General features: G+C 35.2%; 1 protein-coding gene across 1 annotated transcript; it reads left to right on the forward strand.

Moving 5' to 3' along the window:
• The first annotated feature begins 290 nt into the window (after nucleotides 1-290).
• Nucleotides 291-2116, forward strand: LOC114184177. The gene is made up of 4 exons (XM_028071446.1): nucleotides 291-531; nucleotides 628-843; nucleotides 1503-1673; nucleotides 1803-2116. Exons 1-4 carry the CDS (start codon nucleotides 526-528, stop codon nucleotides 1854-1856), a joined length of 447 nt encoding a protein of 148 aa, XP_027927247.1. The 5' UTR covers nucleotides 291-525; the 3' UTR covers nucleotides 1857-2116.
• The last annotated feature ends 9758 nt before the right edge of the window (nucleotides 2117-11874 follow it).

Raw genomic sequence — 11874 nt, forward strand, 5'->3', positions numbered from 1 at the left:
ATTAAAAATTTCAAACGTAAATCTCAAAACTACCCTAAACTCCTTTTTCTTTCTACATAAAGCTTTTAACATGTACAAGTTAATGTAGCAATGAAACTTTGAACATACGAAAATGCTGTTGAAGTGAATATTGAAAATACTTGCTACAACAACCATCACAGTTAAAAAGTATATCCCAATCACCTCAAAAAAAAAGTTGTAAGAAAAGGTGAAGATAGAATTTAAAATGAATCATACCTCTGTGTCCCTCTGTCTCAAAACTGTGAAACTTCTTTATCTATCTGCTTTCTCTCCAATTAAAATTACTTTATTTCCCTTTAGATCCCATACCTCATACCCCATTACCCCAAACTTTTTACCCTCTCTCTCTCTTTTTCTTGCTACCTCTTCACACACTGTCACAACCCACATGCACTCTTCTCTTTTTTAAACCCATGCTCACACAAACAAACAACACCACCCCATTTTCTAACCATTCTTTGAGACTCACTCTTCACTCTTCACTCATCACTCAGTTGAGTTGCAATGGAAGTAAGTCCTTTTGTTATGCCTTCAATTCAACACTTTGGCATGCTTGGTTATGTTCTATGGTTTCTAATTTATGGGGGGTTTGTGAATCTGTAACAGGAAGGCTACTACAAGAAGAAGAGCCAAGTGCCAGCATTTGGGAGCTGGGATTGGAACGATAACCTTCCTTTCACACAGTGCTTTGAGACAGCGAGACAAGCTGGTTTGCTACGATGTAGCTACTCTGAATCTGAGGATCGTGATCTTTACGTTACAGGGGATTTGTACGAGAACAATGTTGTCACACCAGCCATGATTGTTGTTCCTCGCAGAAGGGTATGTTATGTTTTACAAAACCTCACCCAATTCTTAGTCTCAAGATTCAAGAATTAAGGATTTACTTTGTTGCTATTCTTTTCTGAGTTTTCAAGCTGGTGACTGGGTTTGGTAAATTTGAAATATGATAAATTGTAAATAGCCCTTTTTATAACTTTTTTTTTTATCTTATTTTAACTGTGTTTTATTACAACCCCATTTCTTTTTTCACTGCTGTTAATTGATCCTATTTAAGGATGCACAAGCATAATCTCATTTTGAAAAGAAGTGCAGTGGGTGAAAAGAACGTGAAATTATCAAAGTACGTGGTGAGGAAAACGAAATTATATATGCACATCACACTCATAGCTGTGGGGTTAGACAGGAGTGTGGAAAATTGAAAGCAATTTTGCCTTTTTCTCTGATTTGTAAATATGAAATGATTCCACGACCCACGCGTGGGAGAGCGTGAAGAGTTGTTCACACTGTCACTTGTTGTACCAAGTTGTTTTTTTTTTTTTCATGTGCAACTAAAGACTAATGCCAGAAGAAACTGATAAAGTTGAAATTTTTTCATTAAAGGAGAAAACTTTGGTAGATAAGAATTAATGGGTAGAGAGACACGTAACCTGAAAGATGACTTTATGTAAAGCATTTGCATTGGGTTTTTGACATTTCAGACAAAGGTGTTTGACCAACATGAAAAAGAAACAAAGTTGAAGAATTGGATCAGTGATGATGTGGATAGTTCAGCACCCAGTTCACCACCATTGCGAAGGCCAACTTCTAAGCCTGTTGATGAGGACTTGTACAAGATCTCACCAGGGCTTCTTTATGCCAAAGCTAAAAAGGTGCAACCCCACACACACTTTACTTTTTTTTTTCTCTAAGTGATTTTCAAAGTTTTGAACTTTTTTCAGCTTTTGATGAAGTTTTGAGGTCTTACTAAGTGTGTTTCTTTCTCATCTTATTGGGTGCAGAAGAGAGGACTGTGTTTCTTTTCTAGTTGCTTGTTGCCAACTTGCATTGCTTGAAGCTCATCACAGAAGGGTCAATGCCAATGTATATATAAGTGAAATAGAGAAATAGATACTTCGATTGAATGATGCTCTGTGAAAGCAGCATATTTTGGGATGATCTTGTTGCCAATTTAGAGGGTGGTTTTTGGTTTCGCTTTTGCTTTTTTGCTTTTGCTTTTTAGTCTTTGATGTAATATGGTTGAGTTCTTGTTATGCCTACAAACTGGATTTGAAAAAGTGTGTAAAGAATGAGAGAAAAGAAGTTCTGAGAAAAAGTTCATCTGTCCATATCAGCTCATTCTTATGCATATATAGTTGACATAACAGCATATTTTGACATAAAACTTCAAATTTAAGAAAAAGATAATTAAAAATCATGTCAATTTTGATGAAAGATTGGATAAAAGCCACTGCTTACCAAAATAAATGAAAGAAATTATTTTTTTTATTGCTAATGAGATGGAAGATTGGATAATTAGAGAATGCTTATTATTAGTATGAAAAGAAAGTACTATGTTACTAACTCATTTTCAAACTATGTGATTCTTATTCCAAATTGAATTGTTTCTTCATATTGAAAAATTGAACAAAATACATTTAAGTGATTAGAGAATGCTTATTATTAGTATGAAAATAAAGCATGTATGTTACTAACTCATTTTCAAACAAAAGGATAAAAGTATTGAAAAATTGAACAAAATACATTTAATTGAGAAAAAGTTGAGGTAAATCATGAAGAGAATGTTGTTGGAGAAGACTTAAATCCTTTTTATTGGTGAAGATAATAACAAGTTATGAAAAATGATTGTGGTTCTTCGAATCTATGTATTATTCAAGTAGTAATGAGTTTGAGATGGAAGGAGTAACATTCTTTGTTCCTGTTTATCGATACAATTAAAAATTTCATCTTATTTGAAATACAAAATATTTTTATGTATGATGGTGGATTTTTGGTATAAAGAGAAAAAAGAAGAAGCTATATTATCTGTCTAAAATATACGAAGGAAAGTCTAAAACAAAGAAGTTCTTAGAGAAAGTTTATCTGTCCATATCAGCTAGTTCTTATGCATATAGTTGACATAGCAGCATAGAGATAGAACTTCAAATTTAAGAAAAAAGATAATTAAAAATCATGTAAATTTTAATATAAAAGACATTGCTAACCAAAATAAATATGAGAAATTCAGTTTTTATTGCTAATGGGATGAAAGATTGGATAATTTTCTTAGAGAATGCTTATTATTAATATGAAAAGAAAGCATGTATGTTATTAATGTAAGTAGTAAAAGAAATAATTAGTCAAGAAGAGGAGTATTAAATTGACCCTTCTAAAACTTTATAGAGTGAGTCAAATAGAGTTGATCAGACGATATAGAAAAGTCAAAGTAGACTATGCAAAACACATAAGAGTAAGCAAACGACATCAAACAAAACAAGGAACTAAGTCTGATACATTATATAGTGAAGAAAATCTAAACGACAAAAAAGAAGTTTTAATCAACAATCTGTATATGAAATTCCTCATCATGCAAATCAAGAATTGAAGGAAGAATCATTGATTGGAGATCTGATTAAAGAAGAAGAATATCTAAAGAATCATCTACGCTGAAGATGAAGTATATCTTGAAGATTATATACAAAATTAAAGATTGTAAATATTTGAAGAATATCTTGGAGACTATATTCAAAAGATAATATGGATTAAAGAATGAAGAAATATAAATTGAAGTAGAAAAATAGGAAAGGAAAGAAAAGAATGAATAATTCAAAGAAAGAAAGTATTTTGAAAGTTATATCAAGACCTTCCTTATGCAAAGCAAGATGAAGGTATTTATTTGAAAACGAATTAAAAACAAAATATTTAGGGATGAAAATATATCAACAATCATATTCTTCAACGTGAATATAAATACCAAGACCTAAATGAAGAAAAGTATAATTGATAGAGAGAACATGCATGAACAATATGCAAGTGATGAAGAAGATTCAAAGAAAAAACATTGAGCTTATAAAGTCCAATTCTATTAGTTCCGAGTGACAATGAGTGTGTGATATTGTAATATTCTTCACATGAAGTTTACCCTGTGAGTTTTGATAGTACTTTCTTACTTTGAGAGTAATTCTGATTATTCCAAGTGAGAGTTATCGATCTTAGGGGAAGATTGAGAATGAAACCTTGAGAGATTGATACTTGTATAACCTGGAAATGTTGATACTCGTAATACCTGAAGAGGTTGATACTCATGGTGTCTAGAGAGACTATACTATACTCATGTTGTAATCAAATTGAGATATTTGATTAATAGAATTTCTTAAGTTTTTTGCTTAAGAGACTGAACATATCGTTTGCATTAAGGGTAAATTATTATAAATTTTGTGTGTACAATTTATTTTTTACATTATTGTTTATTAATTGATATCTGCGCAAAATGTTTAAAATGTATACAAGCTTTGTTCACCCCCCTCTTTCTAGAGTCGTTTTACACTAGAGCTACCTTTGTGGGACTTCTTAACAAAACAAGAGGATTGATCCAAGTATACAAGATCAAGAAGACAAAATTCGCGGTAATTTGTCACCCTTTTTTCAATGGTGAAAACATCAACTTATGGAGCATAAAGATGTTAACATACCTTGAAAACATTGACATAAGTTTATCTAAAGTAATTGAAAATGGCATTCTTGATCTAATGGATAATAATGGAAAATTTCTTTCACGAAGTACTTGGAATGAAAGTCAGAGGTACATATTTCATCAAAAATGAAAAAGTCAAACATATATTTCTGTGTTCTTTCAGAAGATGTCATTAGAGTTCGAAACATGGATTTTGCAAAAAGAAATCTGGGAAGAACTGGTTAATGCTCATGAAGATACAATAAAGGAGTTAAAACACTAAATTACCATACCATAAGTGTCTAGTTTTGCTTCATGTAATCAACCAAGAAAGTAGTATTCTATTGTAAAACTAATCATAAACCCAAAGAAATATGGGTACCAAAATTGAAAATTGTATTTCTAAGAAATATGGGTACCCAAAGAAGTTCCACTAATCACAACACTTGATTACGAGTATCACTTTCTCCAGGTTACACAAGTATCAACCTCTCCAGGTCACACAAGTATCAATATCTACAGGTTACATAAGTAACAACCTCTCCAAGTATCCTTCTTAACCTCCCCTTGAGATTAAGAACTCTCAAGTGGAATTACAATAGTAATTCTCAAAGTAAGAGAGTACAATCAAAGAGCATTGGGTGAAACTTCACTATGTGAAGAATATTACAATAGTTAAACGTTCAACCAAGTTGTATCTCACAATTATCTTTTCTATAAATTTGACTCTCATAAGTTTAGCACTTTTAGATGTTGTTCATTTTTTTCTCGATCAACTTTGCATCCTTTATAGAGGCATAGCCTCATCAGTCTCTCCTTGATTATTCTTTATATGGAATGACTTGATATGTTCTTCAATATAGTTCCTTCAAGTCTTCAAATATCTCTTGTTGAAACTCTTCAATTATTTTCTTTCATTTCTTTCTTCAACATGAGCTTGATTTGGAATCTTATCAACTTGACCTTCTCCCCAACGCTCAATATTTTTTTGCTTAAGCAAACTGTGTAGCATAAGCTTGAAATATCTTGTTAAAATTATAATAACTACTAATTGCAATCTAGATCAATATAATCATTAGTCACATAGAATGCTTATATAAAGTGTTTATTTGATTTGAAAACGTTCCTTCTTCAAAATATAGTCATTAAAAGATAATTTTTAAACTTTGTGACTCTTTCTATAATAATTTAATTTTTAGTAATCATATAAAATTATTTATTTCAATTAAGCTTAATATTAAATTAGTTGTTGTATCAAAGAAATAATTAGCCATAATGATGAAGATGTTTCAAGCGTGTTTGATGAGTTTAGTCGTCCGGTGCTACTAAAATACTTGTAAAATTCATGGATTTCAAAAACTTTTAATTCACAACTTTGATACCATTGTTCCAAATTAATCAAAACTGATCTTTAATTTATTCAACCAAATAAACTCAGCATTTAATAATCTAACATCCGCAATTAAACCAAAGGTTAATTTTTTTTCATGAAAACAACCTTCATCTAAATAAGTTCAAATACAAAACAAGTTCTTCCCCAAAGAAATCCCAAAGCTTCTCACTGTTGTGCATATAAAACAACATATACAAAAATATATACTCTCGTATAACACCGTCATACGATCATCACAGGTGGAAACCATAACTACAAACATGCAAGGGTGAGCTAACTTAAACAAAACATCATTTTTAACATAAATACTATACAATAATTACCACATCACCGCACCCATACCATTACAACACCTTATTCAATATCACACAATTCACCACAATGTTTATTGTCACTCCCAACAACAATAAACCCACATGTAGACTTAGCACTAGGGGTGGGCAAAAAATTTAATTTTCTTGATCCAATCCACTTTTGCTCCAATCCATTTATAATCCATTTAATGGATCTGGATTTCAATCTAATCTACATTTTATATATTTTATGGATTGGATATCCATTTTATAAATCAAGATTTTTAAATATGGATAATCCAAAAATCCAATCCAAATTTTCAATTTAAATTTTTAGTTGGGTTAGACTAAAGGTTCACATGGACTATGCTAAATTTAGACTTGGACGGGCCTTGCTCGACGACCTATACGGATCGGGCAAGCCCGACGACCATAAGAGGTTGGGCGGGTCCAAAGATATAAACGGGCTAGGCGGGCCCGACAAACCGAACGAGTCGATCGAGCCCAACGATCCGGAAAATTCAAGTGAGCCCGATGAACCGAACGGGGCAGGTGGGCCTGAAGATCCGAACGGACCCAGTGGGCTCAAAGACCCGAACGGGCCAAGCGAGCCCGATGACTCTAATGACTCAAGCGAGCTCGAAGAACCGAACGGGTCAGGCAGGCCGATGACCCGAACGAGTCAGGCGGGCTCGAAGAATCGAACGTGTAAGGCGGACACGAAGACCCGAAAGGGTCACGCAGACCAGAAGACCCGAACGAACCAGGCAGGACCAATGACGAAAATAAGTCAGGCTGCCCAAAGACCCGAACGGGTCAGGAAGGCCCAAAGACCCAGACGAGCCCAACGACCGGAATAGGCCGACAACCCGAAGGGGCCTGAAGACCCGGATGGGGTGGACGACCTGGACGAGCCCGGCGACCTGGACGGGCCCGACGACCTGGACAGGCCCGACGACCCGCACAGGTCTAACGACTGACATGGCCCTTACGACCTGGATGGGCACGACGACACGAACTGGCCGGACGACCCGGATCGGTCGGACGACCCGGATCTTCTGGACGATCCAGACGAACCTGATGACCCAGATGGGCCCGAAGACCCAGACGAGCATGACAACCTACATGGGCCATACGACCCAGATGGCACGACGACACGAACGGGCGCGTCGACCCGAACGTACCCTACGACCCAGACGGGCTCGACGTCCTGGATGGGCTTGATGTCCTGGACAGGGCCTAAGATCCGAACGGGCCCGACGACCCAAACGGGCTTGACGACCCGGACATGATCGACGACTTGGATGGGCCCGACAACTCAGACGAGCCTGACGACATTGACATACCCGACGACCCAGACGAGCCCTACGACTCGAACGTGTCTGACTACCCGATTGGGCCTGACTATTTGGATAGGTCCGTCCGGGTCGTCTGGCCCGTTCGTGTCGTCGGGCCCATTCAGGTCGTCCAACCCGTTCACGTTGTCGAGTCTGTCCGTGTTGTCGGGCTCGTCCGGGTTGTCGAGCCCGTTCGGGTTGTCGGGTCCGTCTAGGTCGTCGGGCCCGTTCGGGTCATCGGTCTCATCCGGGTCATTCGGGCCTTAATGACACAAGTTTTAAAAAATTCAATTTAAATTTCTTTTTAAAAAAAATGGATTCTGGATTTTGAACTTGATCTAAATATTTGGATTGGATTTAAATCTTGATCCAAATATTTGGATCTGGATTTAAAAAAAATCCAAACTACTTTTGCTAAAGAAATGAATTTGGGTCAAAAATCTAATCCAATTATTTGGACATAAAATGGATGTGGATTGGATCATTAAAAATCCAATCCATGCCCACCCCTACTTAACACAAGAGAATCAATCACTAAAATTTACAAAAACCCTCGCATGTAACTTACCATTCCAACCAACCTGCCACTAGAGCCAATCTAACTCTTTCGTCCAACTCTCTTGAAGTCTCAAGATAGAGTCTACTAAAATCTTCCTTAAGTCCTACAGCAAAGTCCATCAGTGGTACAATTACGTTAAGTCCATCACTCTCTACTATTCCTTAAGAAAACAACAAGATTTGTCAAGGTCAACTTTGCCCTCTATCCTCTTGCTAAGACTGCCACGCTTTACAAACCACCATTTTAACACATGTATGCATTTTTTTACCATAACACACATTCCATTTCATGCATGTATTAACATAAATTCCAATCACATCAATAAAACATTGCATTGAATATACAATTTAGACAACGACCAACGTCTCTAACTTAGCAATAACTGCACCAAATTTCAAAACAAAATTATCATCACAAATCTAAAATGAAGCAATCGTGTGTGATAGACCATCTCAATTTTATATACGTACAGAGTTCAAATTGACGATCTCAACGATTTGAAAAACCATATGTAACAGACCAGTTGTCAAAATTTCACCTTGATTAAATGGTGAATGAAGTAGGAAACTCAATTTTATCAAACTTGTCTAGCGCGAGAAAAATGCCGAGTCGCTCAATGACATGCTTTTTTCGCCCAATGAAAAACTTATTCGAAAAACGTTGTTTTTTTGTTGTCCTGCACAAAATCCCTCGCCCAACGAATATATACATAGACACTCTATTTTCTAGTCGCCTAGCGAAATAAACACTCGCCTAACGAATCCTCATAATTCAAATACACTACAGAACATAAATTTTGCGAAATTTGGCTTATCCATTATGTCCTTTAACAGTTCTTGCACCCAAAAAATTATTAACATTACCCAAAACGACACATCAACAACTCCCATCAATCAAAATAATATATATCATACCATTTAAGCTATATTTTATCTAGATCAATTCATAATTTTGGAACATGCATCATTTCTAAATTTTAACTAACAATTTACTTATCTAAACTCAATTTATCAATTACATAACTCAGATTTTCTTATGACTTGCAAACTCCACTATATACGCATCGTGAAAAAGTCTCCTAAGTTAGAATATATCACCAAATTAAAATTTGGCTTAATGGTCCCCACTTTGGTAAGTGTTGCAACTGAGATCGCAATGGGACGACTAACCAAAAAAGAAACGAGTTTAAAAAGATATTTGAAGTCGTCACCATAGTTATTTCTGGAAAACTATGGAAAACCATAAAGATAAAGCAAGTCTGCGAAGAAACAGATTTTCAGATTCGGGTGTCGGTTATGCGTAAGGAAGGTGTTATCACCCAACAGTGCCCACTCGAGGGCGGTATCTTTAATTAAACATGCAAGGTCGATGTGGTTTTTAAAATATTAATTTTCCCAAAAATAAGAAGACAAATAATACTAAAAAGAAACATAAATACTTTTTTGGTTTTTTGGACCCGACAAAGATTGAACTTGGTTCTACGTATTCTCATTCAAAATGAGAAATCAGGGTTACGTAGTTTTTTAAAAGATATATGGAAAACTATTTTGGAAATAGTTTTGGTTTTTTGGGAGGTGAACCTTAAAAGGACTAGCCCTGCTCCTATGTATCTCACAGTGGAGAATCACTAATCATGTATTTGTTAAGAAAGACTTTTTTGGAAATATTGATATTTTTATATTTTTGAAATTTTATATTTTTTTAGTGTTTTTGAATTATTTGAAAATTAGTGTCACACGACGTGAGTAGTCGGACAAACACAAGAGAGGAGAATGTGTGGGGGATGTTGGAGGGGAAGAACACATATTAATGGTTGAGAATGAAGCTGATGTTTAAGCTATTTTCCAACACTCACTTAAGCAATAACAAAAAATTGGAACAACATGTTTTAGAACAAAAGCAGATAAAATGCAAAAACTTACATATAATGATGTCTTGTTCATTTAAGCATTCAATAGCACTCAACAAGCCTCACACACATCAGATCAAGATCATGCTCATGCAAGTACTTAAGGCCCACGACACTTACCTCTTGGAGTTCCCTTATGTTACTACTCATTCACTTCTTTTTTCTTTGATTTTACTTCTCTTGTATCTCTCCTTGATATATATTTGGTGATCTCAAATTTCGTATCTATCTAGAGTGTTGAGAACTTTTGTGAGGAAGTTGTATGTTTATTTTTTTTATATAAAAGTGGCAGTTAAGTTGAATGTGAATGAAGATGGTGCACAATGGAGGATGGAGTAGGATCGAGAGTGTTATGTGTGGGTGAGGGTGATAGTTAAGTTGGTTCACGGTGGTTTTGATGGGTTAGTGTTATGTGGTGTTAAGATTGTGAGGATGGAGGTGAGTGAAGCGTGAGTGCTGCCAAGAGGATGTTCTATTTGGGTTCTCGTTTGGAGTGAAAGGAACAAAGAAAAATAATTTCTTGAGGAGTTGGAAGATGAACTCCTCTGATTTTCGTTTACTTTTCTATAAAGTGCCCCCACCTTGGTAAAAGCAAATTTTTGGTTATGAAATTGGCAGTAGTGTGTATGGAGAATGAGGCCTCCAAAATGTTGGCATGGACCCCGAAGAAGAAAAAGATAATTGGTTACGTTTGCATGTTGTATACTGTGTTGGTGTGAGAAAAAAACAACGTTTTTTGGATAGGATTTCCTTTAAATTTTGTTACACAAAAAAGAGTGGTTGTGTGAGAGGTGGATAGTGATTTAGAAGGAAAATATGGTAACCATGCAAGCGTCATTCATTCAGGGATTCAAAGATGGGGTAGATAGGGTTTCAAAAAGAAATATAGTCGGTGCAAAGGTTAAAACTAAAATTGGGCCAAACATAAGAGAAAAAAAATAAAAAATAAATAAGAACATGTTAAAAAAAAGTATGGACTAATATTTTAAACAAGACAACAATGAACGTATATTACCAAATACCATGGACATAATAAAAGAAAATAAAAATAAAAATGAAGTGTAAAAGGAAAATATGATTAAATAATTGCATACTTTTAAATCATTAAAACTTTTCTTTGTGTTTTGTCTTGTCGTGTATTATATGATCAAGATCATGCTCATTCAAGTACTTAAGGCTCACGACACTTACCTCTTAGAGTTCCCTTATGTTGCTACTAATTCACTTCTTCTTTTTCTTTCAATTTCCTTCTCTTGTATCTCTCCTTTATGTATATTTAGCGGTTTCAGGTTTTGTATCTATCTAGATTGTTGAGAAATTGGTTGAGGAAGTTATGTATTTCTTTTCTTTTTTTTATAAGAATGGCAGTGAATGTGAATGAAGATGGTGCATAATGGAAGATGAAAGGGAATCAAGAGTGTTATGGTGGGTGAGGGTGATAGTGAAGTTGGTTCACAGTGGTGTTGACGGGTTATTGTTATGTGGTGTTGAGATTGTGAGGATGGAGTTGAGTGAAGGGTGAGTGCTGCCAAGAGGATGTTCTATCAATGTTCCCATCTGAAGTGAAGGGAACAAAGAAAAATAATGCCTTGAGGAGTTGGAAGATGAGCTCCTTTGGTTTTCATTTTCTTTTCTGTAAAGTGACCCCCACTTTTGTAAAAACGAATTTTGGGTGATGAAATTTGCGATGGTGTGTATGGAGAATGATACCGCACAAAAAGATGGCGTGGAGCCGAAGAAGAAAAAGAGAACTGGTTAGGTCCAAATACCATGGTCCAAATAAAAGAAAATAAGTATAAATGTAAAAAAAATATGATTAAATAATTGCATACTTTTAAATCATTAAACCTTTTCTTCAGGATTTGTCTTGTCGTGTATTATTAGATCAAGATAAGCTCATGCAAGTACTTAAGACTCACGATACTTACCT

The sequence above is a fragment of the Vigna unguiculata genome, chromosome 5 (genome assembly GCF_004118075.2).
Source record: "Vigna unguiculata cultivar IT97K-499-35 chromosome 5, ASM411807v1, whole genome shotgun sequence".
Lineage (NCBI taxonomy): Eukaryota > Viridiplantae > Streptophyta > Magnoliopsida > Fabales > Fabaceae > Vigna > Vigna unguiculata.

Excerpts from the sequence above, each read along its gene's own strand:
- LOC114184177 (XM_028071446.1), top strand. Across the intron at positions 844-1,502 it reads TTGTTGTTCCTCGCAGAAGG|ACAAAGGTGTTTGACCAACA; the intron begins GTATGTTATGTT and ends TTGACATTTCAG. Across the intron at positions 1,674-1,802 it reads TTTATGCCAAAGCTAAAAAG|AAGAGAGGACTGTGTTTCTT; the intron begins GTGCAACCCCAC and ends TATTGGGTGCAG.